Source organism: Trypanosoma brucei, chromosome 9 (assembly GCF_000210295.1).
Source record: "Trypanosoma brucei gambiense DAL972 chromosome 9, complete sequence".
In the NCBI taxonomy this organism is placed as follows: domain Eukaryota; phylum Euglenozoa; class Kinetoplastea; order Trypanosomatida; family Trypanosomatidae; genus Trypanosoma; species Trypanosoma brucei.
In genome coordinates this window covers 71,522-87,651 of record NC_026742.1, presented here as the reverse complement: position 1 = coordinate 87,651, position 16,130 = coordinate 71,522, and the positions used below count along the sequence as shown (strand labels likewise).

Below are 16,130 nucleotides of genomic sequence, written 5' to 3'. Positions count from 1 at the left end.
CGGGAGCCACCAACACCTACTTCCGTTTGAAAAGCCTGAACCTGGACACAGTTTATACCGTCAGGGTGCTTTCCATTGACGAATGTGAAGCATCAAGTATGTGGTCGGAACCGCTTCGTTTTGTGACACTTAAGCGCCTAGAGGTTTACCCCACACAAATCACAGAGCACTCTGTCATGTTGGAGTGGGGTCGTGAGGAGCAACAACCAAAAGGTGATGAGGGTACAGAATATGAGGGGAGGTTTGATCCAACGATCTGCGTCGGGTGTCGCGATTGCTCCGGCTACCTTCTACGCATCTATCGCTGTGATGAAGCCAGCCGCAAGTTGTTGTGCGAAAAGCGGTTTGCTGGTGATCTTCAGGAGTACCGCCTCGATTCTCTCACCCCGAACAGGCCGTATACTTTTAAAATATGCGCGTCGAACAACCTTGGTGAATGGGGCTTCTGGTCGGAGGAACGTTGCGTGTACACCATGAAGCTTATAAGCGCGGAAGTATTGGCTATTGGTGAGGACTATGTGCGCCTTCATTGGAGGCGCAAGGAACCCGATGAACTGCAAGTAATGGTGCGCACATCCACAGATACTAACGGTACGCTAAGTGACGAAGGTGAGGAAACGTCCAACGGGGGAAGCAGTGGGCGTGACAGCGACGATAACACACCCATCACCGTGGGGGAAAGCAGCAGAAGTGTTGGGGGCCAGACCGGAGATTTCTCCGAAAGTTCTGGTTTCGCTGCGGAGTCTCAAACAACTCTGGAAAGAGAAGATGGGCGTCGCTCCTCCTTTAGGGCCATGCCACCTGACAAACTGAAACCCGGATTGTGCCAAAAGAGATACCCCCTTCTGGACCAACCAGAAGTAAGGTCCGCGATGTACAACAGCGCAAAGACTCGTGTTGCATACTATGCCATCACTTTCGTGCAAGAAGGTGAGGATGAGGGTGTCACATTCAACGTGCCAGGTGAGAAGACGACATTCACAGTGTCGTCGCTAAAACCAGACAAACGGTACTCTTTGGCCGTCCGTGCGTGCTACGGAAGCGGTGAGTTTGGCCTCAGTAGCACCCACGTTACCTGTGGAACACTCAATCTGTTGAGTGTGGAGTTGATTGGCCTTGGTGAAGACTACTTAACGGCGTCGTGGCAACGACTTCCGAACTCATTTGCCACGAGCGACCTGCAACCTTCGGATGTAGAAGAGTTGATTTGCTATGAGCTAGCTGTTCACGACTTCACTGATGTGTCATATGGCGAGGAGGATGCAGAGGAGCTTCCCCCCCGGTTACGCCGCACGATGATAATTCCATCAAATGTTCGTAACAGCACAGTAAAGGAGTTGCTATCTCATCACCGATACCGTGTGAGTGTGCGACGTTGGTATAAGCCGCACGAAGAGTTTGTTGTTGATACCATACATCCCGAACTCCCACAGGCTGAGGATGAAGGCATAGTGGAGGCTCTCAACCAAAGTAGAGCGGAGCCAGGTGCGTGGAGTGATGGTCTATATGACGTAACTCTGCGTGACATGGTGTGTTTCATGGATGACGGCGCTGAGGACTTCTTTGCTGTCCATTGGGAGCGTGACCCGCGGGCCCAACCACTACCAGTGCGAAATCCGTTTCCCCCCAAGCCCGTGGATAGCTACCAGCTTCGTGTTTATGAGGTGGGCCCCAATGCTGCTGCAAATGAAGGGTCTTTGCTAATTGACAAACCACTCTCAGGAAGCGAAACCACTTATGTTGCACGCAATCTGCGTCACGATTCGCTATATCGAATTCATGTGCGCTGCTGCGTGGACAATGTATGGGGGCGGTGGAGCCGAATCGTCCATGTTATGACCTTACCAAAGTTTGCCGTCGAAATGAGTTCTATTGGTGAAAATTACGCCGAGTTTTCCTGGCAAAGACCCCGTCGATCTCTGCTACTTCCAGACGGATCGGAGGCGCTCTGCGGCAATGATGATTTCCTTTCAACGTTTCAGGTGGACGTTATCGGTCTTGAGCACAGTTACCACATTAGCAAGCAGTTCAAGGGCGCGCGAAACAGCTACCGGGCTAAGTTGCTTGAAGCCGCCACTGTCTACTCGGTGTCCGTGCGTTCCTTGGATTCTCGACGGGAGTCGTGGAGCCCCTGGAGTGATCGAACGTTCTTTGCGACTCTAAAGCCGATGCAGCTTATTGTCTCCTCCCCTGGTGAACAGTTTGCCACGGTGGAGTGGTTCCGTGACGAACAAACTGTGCAAGAATACGCGGATATTGTGGGGTGTTGCGGCGAGACCCCGGCTTCTGCTGACGAACCAGAGAGCCTTCCTAGTACTACAAACAATGCCGTTGCTGCAGTTCCCGTTGTTCTTGGGACACCAGAGGTAATTGCATACCATTTGTGTGTGTTCGCTTCGCAACACTCTCCAGCCCTCGCTATCGTTGATAAGCAGTTCCCGAAGGATGTGAACCGCTACCGTATCTGCTCCCTGGAGGCTGATGCGGCCTACGTTGTCGTTGTACGCTCATGTAATACGGACTCGCGCTGGGGTCTGTGGAGCAAGGAAGGGTTATTCCGCACGCAGCGTGTGTTGCGATTAGATGTGGTGAATGTAGGAGAAATCTATGTGCGTATGAAGTGGGACCGTGGCGAAGGTGATCGCTCCGAAGAAAAATGCAACTCCCAACCTCGGCTGGATCCCTGCGAATACCAGCTTGTCTTAAAGGGTGGTAATGAAACTGTGGAACATGTAATTAATCCAAGTGACTGTGGCGTGACGGATGATGAGTTTCTACTTCCGACCTATTTACTGGAGGGCCTTTCTCCTGGTTTGGATTATCTTATGGCACTTCAACCTCGGTATGATGAATTAAGTTGGGGCCAATGGACCCCCACGGTTGGTTTCAAGACACTGTGTCCCATTTGTGTTGCCCTCAACGGTGTTACATGCGACTCCGCAGAGTTCACCCTCAACCGAATGGAGCCACCCCCACCCCCCGAAGCTTCACCGGACGCGACTGGCTCTGCAGCTGGTAGAACCTCCACCGGAAAGGGTAGGACCGGTTCGAGGGGCAGGAAAGGTACTCGAAGTCCCAAGGGGAGCAAGGGGAGTGGAGGGTCAAAGCGGGGCAAGTCGGGCAAAGGAGCGGCAGCAAAGCAGTCTCCGTCACCCGTTTCGGAACGAAGCCTGCTCCCTAGGCTTGTTTCACCTCCTGACGCACAAAGCAGTGGCAGTCCTACTGGAATAGCATCGCCACCGGCGCATGGGGATCCACTGCTCGGGGGTGCCAGGATTGTGGATGGAGAGGTTGGTGAGGAGGGAAGCATGGAGCGGAAGGCAGTTGTTCAAATTGTAAAGAAATATCAGGTTGAAGTACGCAAGACAGACGAAATTCCTTCTAAAGATAAGGATGACGATGGGGATGAGGTTAACGCTACTGCCGTGAACAATGACGCTGCTGCTACAGTTTATACTGTTTCAGCTGGGGAGGCTGCGGAAGCGCTGCCACGTGCTGCAGCCCCTCTTGAGGTTGAGCCCGCGGATACGCAGTTGCCTGCGGCCAGTGGCGCTGCGGCGGCAGTGGAAGGGGAAGTAGATGGTGCAAATGCCGTTGACGTTGGCGCTGCTTGTACCGTCGGGGCCGGTCCCACGGAGGAAGGCGGGGACGACCTTCTACCAGATTGGCGCCGCATTGTTCTGTGTGCCTCACAGGCAAAGCCTTATTTCCGACAGCTTGAGTTTGATGTGGAAGGAGAGGAGGGTCCAATGAAGAACATCACGATTGATGGCCTCACCGGCTGCACCTCCTACACTGTCAAAGTCCGAGCGATGGATGAGCATAACTCTTGGGGGGCTTGGGTTGAGGTCAACTTGACAACGGCACCATTCCCACCTCAATCTGTAACTCTACGGCGGCAGAACGCTCAAACAGGTTTGCTACAGTGGGAGGCTCCAGACTGTTATCATGCGTACAGGTATGTTGTTGAGCAGTCACATTCTCCAACGGACTCCCGTGGGAAACCAAAGGGATCGGTGGAATGGCGCGTTATCGATATTGTTGAAGAAACTAACTGCCGTGTGCGATTTACGGGACCCGCCGCGAAGGTGCGTTGTCGGGTGAAGTGTTCGCTTGTTGATGAGGGTAGTCCCTTCAGCGAGTATTGTGAACCCGTTGGAGTGACAAGTGGTACTGCGCCAGAGCCAGTTACCGATCTCACGGTGGTGGGGACCACGGACAACAGCGTCACGCTGATGTGGACACCATCGCGATCAGAGACCAGTAGCAACCGGTCTGGCAATCGGGTTATTAACTATCGTGTTTACATTGGGGTGCGTAACTGCACACCCATTCTTGCAAGCACAGTCTCTGACTCGACGTTTACACTTGAAGGGCTTGAACCGTCAACGAGCTACACCATCCAGGTGGTTACCGAATGCAAAGACGGTATCAGCTACAACAATCCCATCGTCAATGCCACCACGAGAAGTGAGAAGGATGTTGCTATCACACTCCCCCAAATTGTGGATCCCTCGCAGGAGTTCGCCGCCGGCGAACACTCACCAACGGCAAAGGTTATTACGCTACCTGAGATTTCTAGCGCTCACCACGTAATGATCCCACAACCGCCGTCCAAAGGCAAACGAGGGAAAGGCGATATGAGGGACGCTATGCGTCATGCAGCTTCGTCCTCTGGCAGCAGTCCCGCCCCTGGTGGAGTAAAAGTGCCCTCATTGCCAATAAATGCGCCCTTGTCAGGAAGAGCTGCTGCAGGGAGGGCACAAAAAACGGCTAGAGTTGGTTTGAGCAGGAGATGATCATGGATTGATTTGGGCGTTCTCGTACCGTGTAGCAGCTGAAGTAAACTTGTGATCTGTAAAATTGATGGTGTGAGCGGTGCTACATGTTTTTCCACCTCGTGCTTTTTTTTTTTTTCGTTGCTCATGTTCGTTCGTTCTCGTTTCTCCCCTCCGCTTTATTGTCACATGAATGTAATACAATTTCAAACATCTTTAGACAGTGGCAAGCTCTGTGAAGAAGAAACTGAGGGTATGGGAAGATGGTAGACGAGCAGCTTGAGAAATATTATGGACCATCACAGTTTTAATTTTTCTTTGACTCTGTACGAGCGCATTCTCTTTTCTACTCGTTAATGTATGATTTAGTGTCCTCTTGTTCATCAAGGTGTTGAGCTCGCGCATGGACTCTTTTTGTGCTTGTATGTGAATTTTTCGCTAGAGCTCATTTGTTCATCCTTGTGTTCCACCTTTGATCAAGCAAACTACCTCCAGCTCCACTAGTTTGTGTGCCTTTTGTCATGTATGTATATAATGTTTTTCCCCTCCCTTTCTGCGGGGGCGGGTAATTATCCCTTTTTTTGTTTCGTCAAATATGAGTACTTCGCTGGAGAAAAAAAGAGGGGGGGGGGGATTTGGAGGCACGAGTTCATGCGTGTGTGTATCTGTGCGCACACGCACTCCCGATTACAAGTCTATATTTCTGCCTGTCACATTTGTAGTGGGGAAGTTTTGACATGCAGTGAGAAGGAAATAGAGGGGAAATTAGTGCAACCAGTATGCACTTGTGCCCGTCCTCACTTTGTCTTTGGTATGAGGAAAGACTGGTCCGTGAATGTATGTAATTATATGATTTTGTGCGTGGCTGAGTGAAAAACTGCGTGCGAGAGGTGTGTGGGAGTTTGTAAGTGAGAACTAGATGTTCCGGGAATGAAATAGAAGACTGTATTTTATTCCTCTTATTCTTTCTCCGTTTATAATTTCCCCCCTTTTTTATGTTTTCTTGTGTATGTGAGGCGAGTTTTTAGATGTACCAACTTCAGAGTGAGGATGTTTGCTCGTCCGATATCAATATTTTGTTTTGGTGCCCGCACCACACATTTCCCCACCCTGCGGTCCACTGCACAGTCCTTTCAACATGTTTCCTTGCATGCTGCTGCTTATTCAAATCATTTACATTTCCCTACGCTTTTATCCCCTTTACTTTCCCTTGTCCATGCGGTGCGCAAACACAGCGTTTTTTTTTGTTATCCAGTGGGCTCCACGTGTACCAGAATTTGTTGTTTTAAAAGCCGCATTCACGTTGGCGAGTTCGTCGGGAAGGAAGTGAATCGTTAGGAACCCAGGATAGCAAAGCTAAAGGTGAGATAGTTGGGCCCGATCCCCTTTGGAATGGCACGAAGTGAGGGGAAGAGAAGTCCAAGTGACAGTGACGATCGAAGCGATGAGGATCTTTTTGCGGTATTCCATGACCTTAGTGGAAATGTGAGTGGGTCGGTTGATTCCACAATCGGCGTGGCGCCAAACTCACAGGCTAGTCGTCTCAGTCAAGTGGCTGCTGCTATGGAAGACCCCGTTGTATCTCGGCTTGCACTGCACGACCTCGGCACAAGTGTCTTTCCAGCAAATAAAACTTTTAGTGGGGCAGAAGGCAGTACCAACCCCTCCGCTTCGTTCATGAGTGTTGTCACGGCAACTCCCACTGCAAAAGGAGGTGTGGATGATGCCCCAATTAGGAAGCCACAGTTAGGAATCGTACGGGAGCCCAACAGCAATATTAAAGTTAGTCGACCAACGCGAAGTTGCGAGCAATTGGCCGTCATTTTGGCGCAGCATCCCTTTACCACGTTTGAAGGACTTCGACGATCTGTTAAGTCAGCTGGAGGAAACTCATTGCCCCCCAGTACCGTTGTTGGTGTGGTGGTCCATAAGACGGAGCCGAAGCGAGCGTCTACCGGGCGTGGATACGGTGTTGTCTACTTGTGGGATATGAAAGGACCATTTGTGAGCCCTGCTGGCGAGGTGGCCATTCTTCTTGGCGGGTCTGCATTTGATACACATTACACGAGGATTCTGAGCGGTTTGGTGTTGGCGGTGTCAGGAATGCAGCGGATGGAAAATCAAAGTGTAGGAAAGACAACTTTCAACGCCACCACAAGTGGGGGCTCTACCGCGAGTGGCGACTGCGGAATTTTAAAGGTTACCACATGCGACCAGGTGCGTGTACTGGGCTTCGCATCAGACCTTGCTACATGTCAGGGTACTCAGCAACGGTCTGGAGAGCTCTGTAAAAATATCGTCAATAAGTCGTTATCGAATTATTGTGCACATCATATGGCCAACCTTCAGCGTGAGGCACGCGGTGCTGCCCCCGGTGTTAGTGGCAAATTCTGGTCACAGCCCTTGGGGACAGCTCGATTGAGTGCGCCGGCGTTAACGTGCATAAATCTAGCGACTCTCCAGTCTGCCCAAATAACCGCCTCCAAAACGTCGTCACAAGCTTTGCGGCGCCAAAAACTCGGCTTTCTCACGGTGAGGGGATCCACTGGCTTACCCGCATCAACTCCTGCATCAGCAGATGTTATGGCTGCGGGAAACGCCTACGCGGGTGTTGTCGCAGGCGACGTACTTCCTGTTAACGACGTGGCCCAGAACGCGAAGCGTCTGCTAAGCAACGGCGATGGTAAAGGTATGACCTCTAGCTATATCCCTACGCAGATTGGCGTAGGAACCCAAGGTCGTGCTGTGCTTGGGGCTGCCGCCGCTGCGGAGGAAGCAAAGAATTTCGATCGCCTTCTTCGCCTTGCCCTTCATCCGAGTCAGCGGGGGACCAAACGACCACGTGAAGGCTGTGAACAACCACCGTGGGTGGAGGTCCGCGAAAAGTTTGCCCCACTTAGCGCCCCTCACGACCGTTCAGCCTTCGCTCCCCTGCGGGGAGGTCGCCGTGGTGACGCAATTTTGACAGGGAGAAATAGCTACAATAGTGGTGTTACCACGCAGGGGGGAAAGGGTACACGCAGTGCTATTGTTAACGTTGTTGAGCGGCAACTGCGTGCTGAAGGTTCATTGGCTAAATTTGCCGGACGATCCTCTGTAGGGCAAGAGGAAGTGAGGCTGCGAGAAACTACCGCCAACAAGACTGGTGGTTCTGCACCTCCCCCCGCGTCTCTACTGGGAAAAGTTGCAGAGTCACTTCATAGTGTCAATGACGAACTGCGTGCTTTAGACGAGCGTCAGCGACTTGAACGGCAGGCTGAGCGGCTACTTCAGCAGGACAAAGCACTGGAGGCGCTGGCTGATGTTACAGAGCAGAAGTTAAAGGCACATTACTGTCGGCAATGTGACCGCTGGTATTTACGTCGCAACGAACGGTGCAAATCGCTAGGACACATTGTTGAGACACGGGAGACAGTACGTCGCTTCATTCAGTGTGAGCACTGTAGGTATAAGACGAGTGTGATTGGTGATGTGCGCCCCTCAAAGCTGATTCCGCGGTGCCCACGTTGCTCCGCTGATGCACAATGGCGCGCGAGCAATGCCGCACCGGAGAATGCCTTAGTTATTAGCCTTCGAGAGGATGCGTAACATAGTATGACCATAAGTAATTATCGTCAACACCACCTTCTTTAATTGATTCTTTCAGATGTGTGGTGCAGCACTCGATGCTGGTTTCTCGGTCTTGCGTTTACTCACGAGCGCTTTTTTCAGCAGTCACTTCTCCGTTGAACCGCACCATGCTGTTCTCCGCTCCGTTTGTAACCGGGAAAACATCATCATGGGTGTGAAAGTGATAGAATTTTTAGTTACCATATATTTAGAATGTCTTTTTTTCTTCTTTAGCTGCAAAATGTTGTGATGGAGGGGCAAGAACCACGATCGCTCTTCCCCGTTTTTCACGTTCAATAGAGTGCGTATATCAGCGATTCCGCTTAGATGTGACCTCCATTTTTTTTTTTTCAATGTAGCTGTCACTGCGAAACGGTCTTGGGGAGGGTCTATTTTTCGTTTGCTTAATTATTATTCTTTCATTGTTTTATTGATATGAGGTCTTTTCCTACCCCAAGGCCTGCGGCTATTTGTGATTTGTGGCATCTGTCAGCTACCGGTTATTGTTTTCCGGTCACCCCCAGTTGCAATGTTCACATCCGCTACTCTGCGTGGACTCCGTTCTTCGGACTATCCATCCTCTTTTTCGTTTCTGTTACCGTTTCCTGCGTTTCCGCTTTAGTTGGGACCGGATCAATATCGACAAGTCACTCCGTCGCTAAAGGAAGGCCACAATTACGTGTAGTCATGGCGGCTGAGCCCGTGGACAGGGGTTGTGGTCCCATTAGTGCAGCCAAGAAAGTCACACTTCTGATTGACGACATGATTCGGTCTGGTAAGTACAAAATACTATTTGATGCCCTTAAGTCGTTCCGCAACGGATTTGTCTACGGCGCTCGTATTCGCGCTCCTCATGCCCTTGTGCTCAACTTGGTTTGGAGTAGCGCACCGTACAGCGTCATTGCCCGTCGCGTATTCGATGCCACGCGTCAGCACGCCCTTCGACTGGGTGCCACTGCTTTCACGTTTTCGCTGCTCCGCTCGCTAATGGCTTTGGTAGAGGGGAGGCAACGACCCTGGCATAGCGTGGTGGCGGGGTTCATTATTGGTTGCTTGTATTGGGGTGAACAAGGTGCTGTGACTGTCCAGATGAGTATGTACATCCTCTCCCGCATATTAAGTGCGTTGTTTTTCATTCTAATGGAGAGGTTGGCTGTTACAACCTCTGTTCACCCACCTCCTTGGGCATTTCGGTTGTACTCGGGTGTGCTGTGGATGTTCGTGATGCCCCTTTTCTTATACCACAGGGAGGCGCTGCAACCAACGATGCGCACATCTATGCAGTACATATACGAGGACTGTACGCGTTACAGCAACTGGTATAACTTACTTTGCTTTAACAGTGATACTTCCTTTTAAACAGTGGCTGTGAGGAAGCAAAGGGAAAGAAAACAATGAAGCCACAGTCCACGTATAATATTTGGTGCGGTTTATACCAGTTCTTTATGTGTGTGTGTTTAAAGGCTACACAACTTTGGTGTGTCATCGTGGCTTGCATCCATTCAGTGAGTAATATGGTCAGGGGTTGCCTCCCATTTTGATGCTGTGCTAATGCGTGGGGAGTCACTACCAAGTTGACGCTCGCCGTGACATGTTTCCTGAATCCCGTGCGCTTCACGTTAATGTTCGTGTAACACTCCAGTCTGTTGATTACACGTGTTGAACACCAAAACAACAACAACAGCAGTAGCAGTAGCTTTGCTTTCCCTGTTTCTCTATTTTCGTTTTTCTTATTTACAATTTGGTCTAATTCATACTTTTTACAGGTCACTTATCTTACCCATCTCACAGACATATACATATAGAAAAAAAAAATATATATATATATATATCTCAATATTCTCAAGGTTGGTTAGTGGGACGCCGAGGGTACAAATAAGAGACGCGTGGGGTGTTAAACGAAGCATTCCGATTTCTGGGTGCGTGAGAGGCTTAACAAGTGTGAGGTGTTCTTTTTACAACACTTCGCACGGGCACCTCAGTGTGGAGTTGCACTACCACTAATAGAGCGTAGAGGGGAAAGGAAAAGTACTTAAAGTTAATGACGGGGTACAACTTGAAAACTATAGCGAAGGCCGAGATTGGGAGCCTTTGCCATGATATTTATTTATTAGACCCTGCGAGTGGTGAGTCCTTGGAGGCGCATGTGCGTCTTGCCGAAGCGGAAATGCAGGCGTTGAGAAGACAGAAACAGTTTGTGGAACACTTCGTTTCACAAACTGTGGAAGAGCGGCGTGCAGCTGCGAAGGCAAGGTGCGCTGAAGCTCAACGCCGTCGTGAGGAGTTGACGCAGAAGATACAACAACTCCGCGGTAAAACATTGGGAGAGTCGCATCACAATGGATTGGCTCGCCGATGGGCCGCAGCGTATAATGAATTAGCACACTACAGGGAGCGCGTATCAAATGCACTAATGTGTTCCCCGTATACAATTGTCACCACCGTTCAACAGGAGGCGGGCATTAACAGTTCATTTGATCTTTGGCCTCCACTCTCTTCTTCGGCAACATCCGTTATCATGGAACTTGATAACGCAGGGGAAGATAGTACGTCACTTTCTCCTAGCGTTCTTCGCGATCAGTTAGAGCTGATCGCCAAAATGCAGTTGCGTGTTAATGCTCTTTTAAACCGCGAAAGGCACCGCCGCCAACTTCAACGTGAGTGCGTCTCCGACTTACTGAGGGATCAAAAAAAACTTCTACTTTGGTGCCAGGAACAGATAGCCACGTTGAAGGAGTTAAAGTCGTTGGAAGACCTTCGAGAATTCTGTGCTTCCTTTGCCTCGAACGTAAATGTGATGGACACCAACTTCCTTGTGTTATTGGAGCGAAGTGAACTGCTAGAACCGAACCAGACGATTCGCGACGCCCTAATGGAGGTAAATCGGGAGTGGATTGAACTTGCCGTGTCTACATATCAAAAAACTCGGGAAGCTTTGCGGCAAACTCATTCATTATCGGGTGTGGAGGAGGGATGCAGGCGCTGGGCTAACGTTTTCGAGCTGCGAGTGAAACGTATACTCACGAAAGCATGCGCTGTGTCGAGCCACCCTGTCGCCGGTCATGAGCATTTACCTGAGAGGTTGCAAGAGAACTGCGCCTCACTATTGAAGGAGTTTAGCAACGTTTCCATCGTAATGCACCACATATGTAAGCTTAGTCTCTCTGAGGAGTTTGTGGCACATCTCGAAGGGGCGCTGCGTCGCACGCTGTTGACACCATTGTCTTTGCTTACACATACATTTGCAGGCGATGCACAGTTTGTTGCTCAGCGTGAGTATGCAGACCGCTTGCGGGAGGTGTCAGAATGGCTTGATGGGCGAGCAACCGGCAACGCCTACTCTCGCATCATGAAGCAAGTTGAACATCTCCGGACCATTGCCGAAAATCTTCTGGAGTCGCTTCCAGAAAAAGACAACTGCGCTGACGTAACTTCTTAGGTACGGGACTTTATGAAGGCACATGTCCTGTTCAACACACCTTTCAGTTCGATACTTCTTCCGTAGAGTTGAGCCCGTTATATGCTTTTGTTTTTCTGTTACCCTTCTCCAGTTTTTTTTGTCCTACAAGTTCTTCTTTTGTGTGTGTGTCTGTTTGGTTCGATATGCCCTTGTCTTCGCAATTTTACTGCCAAATCGGTCACTGAAGTTGAATGGATCTGGATAGATGATAATTTGTATATACAGCTTTCCCTACCTGGGGTCAGAATATTAGAGTGGGATTGCGTGATAGGGGTGAGTAGAGGGGATGAGTGCGGGAGTACACGATACATATATATTTTTTTTTCAAAAAAGAAAACTTTATATGCGAGCGTCTTAACTAGCAGTGAACCTTCCTGATTTAAGTTGTACGTGGGGGTGCGTATGCAATTACTTATTTCCTTCCCCCTCTCTTTTTTTTTCTTCTTTGTCTTTGCTCCGAGTTGTTGTACCTAGAGCACAGAAGTCATGGAACTACTTGAGACGGTGGAGGTACTTGCGAACAACAGCGTCCGGTTTCGCTACAGCTGCCCTGTACAGATCCTACAAACAATTGCTAGGACGGATACTGTTCACTGCAGTCCAAAATTCGGGATTGGGGATCATCTGTGGCGGCTGCATCTTCAGCAGCGTTGCGCTCCACCATCTAACGAGCCCTACCTTTCTGTACATCTCCAACTCTGCACGCAACAGCATGTAGTGGCTCAATTCAAATTAACTTTGGTGTGCTATATGGACACACGGTTGTCAAAGAGTTCCACATTTAGGTGCACCTTTCAGAAAACCGGTAGCGCGTGGGGAGTGAATCATTTTGTGCCACTCCGACAACTGACTGGTGCGCAGAGTGAGTTTCTTTACCGAGATGAAGCATCCAATGCTTACTTCATAGATATAGAGGTTTTGCTAATGGTTTGTGATACAAATGAGTCGCAGCGGAGGCGCTCCCTCAGCATTTCCTCTAACCCATGTCCTGCAAATGTGGACCGACATCGAGATGCAGATTCTTCCGCTCGTAGAGGTCACGCCGGGGACCGAGTGAACGGCAGTGTGCACCGCTCTCCTTCAAACAACCAACGTTTCACACAAGCCCCTGGGAATAGCTTCATCCCAAGTCCTTTGACTATACCATTGCGGGCACCCCTTTTATACCCTTTCGAGCATCTGGAGGGGCTTGCGGATATGACATTTGAAGTGGAAGGCGGTTGTTTTAAGGCACATCGCTGCATCGTGGCTGCCCGTATGCGCCCCATCCTTCCAGCTGCAATACTACCATTACAACCCGGATGTAGTGTTGCCATTTCCGTATCGTCGGCTGTTTTTTCCGCCTTCCTTCGTTACATATACACGGAAGAACTCCCGGAGCAAGGCGTTATGTCGGCGGAGGCGCTTTTAGATTTGTATCTTCTGGGAGCTGCCTGCGAATTCTATGATCTTTGCAGCCTGTGCGTGAGGTTCGTGGAGCCGCTTCTGACGTCCGAAAATATCCTTAACATTGCGTTGACGCGATTTAACGCGGCTGATGAGGTGCTTAATGCACTCTATTTGTCGGCACTGCTTGAAAACTACGACACACTCATTCAAGACCCGAAGTTTGAGGAAATACCCGGTCACCTCTTCCGTCGACTGTCACTGATACTTCGCAGCCAGGAGACGGTGCCGCCAATTTGCATTCCCGCCGTAAAGAATACTCTTAGCAAGCAGCTGACGTGGTTGGCAGAGTCTGGTGAATACAGTGACATAAATTTAACTGTTGGTCCCCAGAAGTTTGTGCTGAAGGCTCATCGGTTTGTTCTTGCCTCACGTTGCATTCTTTTCTCACAGGCGATGGGCTCCAAATTGCCGTCATCTCAGCTGTCATTCACTTCGGAGGAGTTTGACTTTTCTCAACGCGCATGGCACAAGCTGCTCGCGGCTATTTACTCTCACCACATCGATTCTCAACACGACTTTTCGGCGGAGGATGTTGCCATTGTTCTGAAGATGCATGCCGTATTTGGTATGGATGGACGGTTAAAAAAAGAGGCCGACGAGGCATTTAATTATCAGAACGCTCTCCGAATGCTCATGTACTCAACAAAACATCAGGTCCCGGAGTTACACGAGCGTGCCATCAAATATGTGGGGGGAAATTTTTTCACTCTGCTTCAAGAGGAGCCACAGGTATGGGAGCTTGTTGGTGAACTACCGCAGCACACTGTAGTGTCTTTGTTCCGCACAGTTATAGAGAATCAAGGTTTCAGTAAATGCCAATCAATTGGACAAACCCAATTGTAAGAGTGCAGTTGAGACGTGTGGAGCTCTTTTCCAACGAGTTTGTACATAGAGGTTATGTGCGCCAGCTTGTGCGTTTTTTTTTTTAATTTCATTTGGTGTTTCGTTACTTGTTTTTGGGTGTTTTTTAGAGGACATAGACGGCAACAATGTCGACTATACAGGGGAATAAAAAACGAGGAAGGTACAAAAAGGGAGATGGAATAATTATATAGAGTAGGAGGATGGGAGGTGCCAAGAACCAGTGGTTGCAGCGTAGTGGAATGTTTATGAAGTGACTATGCAGCGTGTGTATTAGGTTGTTAATTGCTCCAGTCTTATATATCTATATCTATATCCTTATCTATATATCTACATTTTTTTGCATTCAGGTGCATATGCATACATCCATGTTATACAAGTACCTATGCCTCCGCATACGCATATGTGTAACCGGGCTGTATATTTTTGTGTTGGTAGTTGTCCGCGTCGGTGATTTTAGTTTGCTGTTCTTATTTGTTTATTTGTCCTCCAAACTCCCCGTAACCGCTGATATCATCTCGAACATTTCACATGAGGAAACAAAGGAAAAGGGAGTAAAAGTCGGCTTCCCCATTGTCATATATATATATATATATATATATTTCGTATAAATTTCCGCGTGTGTTTACATGTACATGCGCTCGTGTGTCGGTGCCATTTCGTTGGTTTTCCATCTGCTGTACTGAGTTGTTTGATTTTGCTCGTGTCATCTTCGGCACAGTGTGCATAAGTTCATCGATAACTGTTTGACCGTATCCCTGTGTCTCTTCTTCTATACATACATATATATATATATATTTTTAAATTCTGTTGTGCTTCCGATGTGGATGCGAAGTCTGGATCTGCGAATTTTCTTTTCCTTCTCCCCCTGTTTCGTAGTGTGACTTTTCTTCTTCATGGAGGCGAAGCATGCGCCATTGAAAAAGGTCCGTGTGGCGGATACGGTTGTTCAGGCATGCTACGCCCATGCATTCTCCACGGAGCAGGAGGAGGTGATGGGTTTACTGCTCGGGGAAATATGTGTTGCAAAGGACTCCGATCCATATTCGGATGTTGGAAGTGACGATTTCCGTTCCAGCCCTATTTTATACAAGGAAGCCAACGTGTGGGATTCGTGGGTAGTGCAGCGCAGCGTGCGTCGCTCGGACCGTGTGGAAACTGCGCCTGAGGTGCTTTCCGGCGCTAGTGAGGAAGCAGAGCGTTGCACAGAGGTAGTGGGGACACATACACGGGTTATAGGTTGGTATCACAGCCATCCACGTATTACACCATATCCCTCGCACGTGGACCTTCGCTCGCAACTGTCATACCAAATGCTGGAGAGTGGATGGGTGGGTCTCATATTCAGTGTTTTCTACTGCGACAGCACGCAGCGGAATGCCACATCTATTCACTGCTTCCGTACGGGACCTGGTGAAACACATGAGATGGTGGAGTTGGAGGTTGTTCCCATTTCCCAGATGCCGCTGAAATCACCACCTGTGATTGATATAACATACCGGCTTTTACAAACGTTTCGAACGGAAGTGGAGGCGGCCGTGGAACTCGTTCGTCAGCGATGTGGTGGGATGGCTGATGCCGTAGAGGCGGCACGCGGTTTGCAGGATGCTCAATTCTACACGCTGAACAAATTGATAGCGGAACCTGCTCTATTATATTTGCTGCGCGCCAATGACGAACTGGAAACGAAAGTTGTCGCTCTGGAGAACCGGCTGCGTATTTCCAAGTGAGAAACTGGTGTGTGGGGTATAACTACGAACCAGCGATGTTCTGACGTTCTCTTTTCTTAGTCTTCGAAGGTATCTTTGCTTATGGACATACGCGGTCACTTTAGTGTGCGACGTTACAACTCCGTGACTTCTTTGCTCTTCTCGCCTTCGTAATTTAACGACCGGTACTTGTTTCGCACACGTGATTTTGCAGTTTGGTTGGATATGGAATTTGGTACTTGCCGGCAGTTGTGTGTGCTGAAG

General features: G+C 49.4%; 8 protein-coding genes across 8 annotated transcripts in view; all 8 read left to right on the top strand.

Annotated features, from left to right (window-relative positions):
- TbgDal_IX450 (hypothetical protein, conserved) overlaps positions 1 to 4,799 on the top strand; it is a gene marked incomplete at both ends in the record, with an annotated part of 12,936 nt that extends 8,137 nt beyond the window's left edge. The window contains one exon of the mRNA XM_011777944.1: positions 2 to 4,799. Within this exon, the coding sequence (XP_011776246.1) occupies positions 2 to 4,799 (4,798 nt within the window). The remainder of the gene's footprint in view (position 1) is intronic.
- Positions 4,800 to 5,303: 504 nt separating this feature from the next.
- TbgDal_IX440 (hypothetical protein, unlikely) lies at positions 5,304 to 5,651 on the top strand (the record flags this gene model as incomplete). Its single annotated transcript, XM_011777943.1, has 1 exon — positions 5,304 to 5,651. The coding sequence occupies one exon, from the start codon at positions 5,304 to 5,306 to the stop codon at positions 5,649 to 5,651; it is 348 nt and encodes a 115-aa protein (XP_011776245.1).
- A 519-nt stretch (positions 5,652 to 6,170) lies between these two features.
- Positions 6,171 to 8,366, top strand: TbgDal_IX430 (hypothetical protein, conserved; the record flags this gene model as incomplete). The annotated part of the gene is made up of 1 exon (XM_011777942.1): positions 6,171 to 8,366. The coding sequence occupies one exon, from the start codon at positions 6,171 to 6,173 to the stop codon at positions 8,364 to 8,366; it is 2,196 nt and encodes a 731-aa protein (XP_011776244.1).
- A 456-nt stretch (positions 8,367 to 8,822) lies between these two features.
- TbgDal_IX420 (peroxisomal membrane protein 4, putative) lies at positions 8,823 to 9,746 on the top strand (the record flags this gene model as incomplete). Its single annotated transcript, XM_011777941.1, has 1 exon — positions 8,823 to 9,746. The coding sequence occupies one exon, from the start codon at positions 8,823 to 8,825 to the stop codon at positions 9,744 to 9,746; it is 924 nt and encodes a 307-aa protein (XP_011776243.1).
- Positions 9,747 to 10,428: 682 nt separating this feature from the next.
- TbgDal_IX410 (hypothetical protein, conserved) lies at positions 10,429 to 11,826 on the top strand (the record flags this gene model as incomplete). Its single annotated transcript, XM_011777940.1, has 1 exon — positions 10,429 to 11,826. One exon carries the CDS (start codon positions 10,429 to 10,431, stop codon positions 11,824 to 11,826), a length of 1,398 nt encoding a protein of 465 aa, XP_011776242.1.
- Positions 11,827 to 11,907: 81 nt separating this feature from the next.
- Positions 11,908 to 12,225, top strand: TbgDal_IX400 (hypothetical protein, unlikely; the record flags this gene model as incomplete). The annotated part of the gene is made up of 1 exon (XM_011777939.1): positions 11,908 to 12,225. One exon carries the CDS (start codon positions 11,908 to 11,910, stop codon positions 12,223 to 12,225), a length of 318 nt encoding a protein of 105 aa, XP_011776241.1.
- A 108-nt stretch (positions 12,226 to 12,333) lies between these two features.
- TbgDal_IX390 (hypothetical protein, conserved) lies at positions 12,334 to 14,139 on the top strand (the record flags this gene model as incomplete). Its single annotated transcript, XM_011777938.1, has 1 exon — positions 12,334 to 14,139. One exon carries the CDS (start codon positions 12,334 to 12,336, stop codon positions 14,137 to 14,139), a length of 1,806 nt encoding a protein of 601 aa, XP_011776240.1.
- Positions 14,140 to 15,053: 914 nt separating this feature from the next.
- TbgDal_IX380 (Mov34/MPN/PAD-1 metallopeptidase, putative) lies at positions 15,054 to 15,887 on the top strand (the record flags this gene model as incomplete). Its single annotated transcript, XM_011777937.1, has 1 exon — positions 15,054 to 15,887. The coding sequence occupies one exon, from the start codon at positions 15,054 to 15,056 to the stop codon at positions 15,885 to 15,887; it is 834 nt and encodes a 277-aa protein (XP_011776239.1).
- Positions 15,888 to 16,130: the final 243 nt, after the last annotated feature.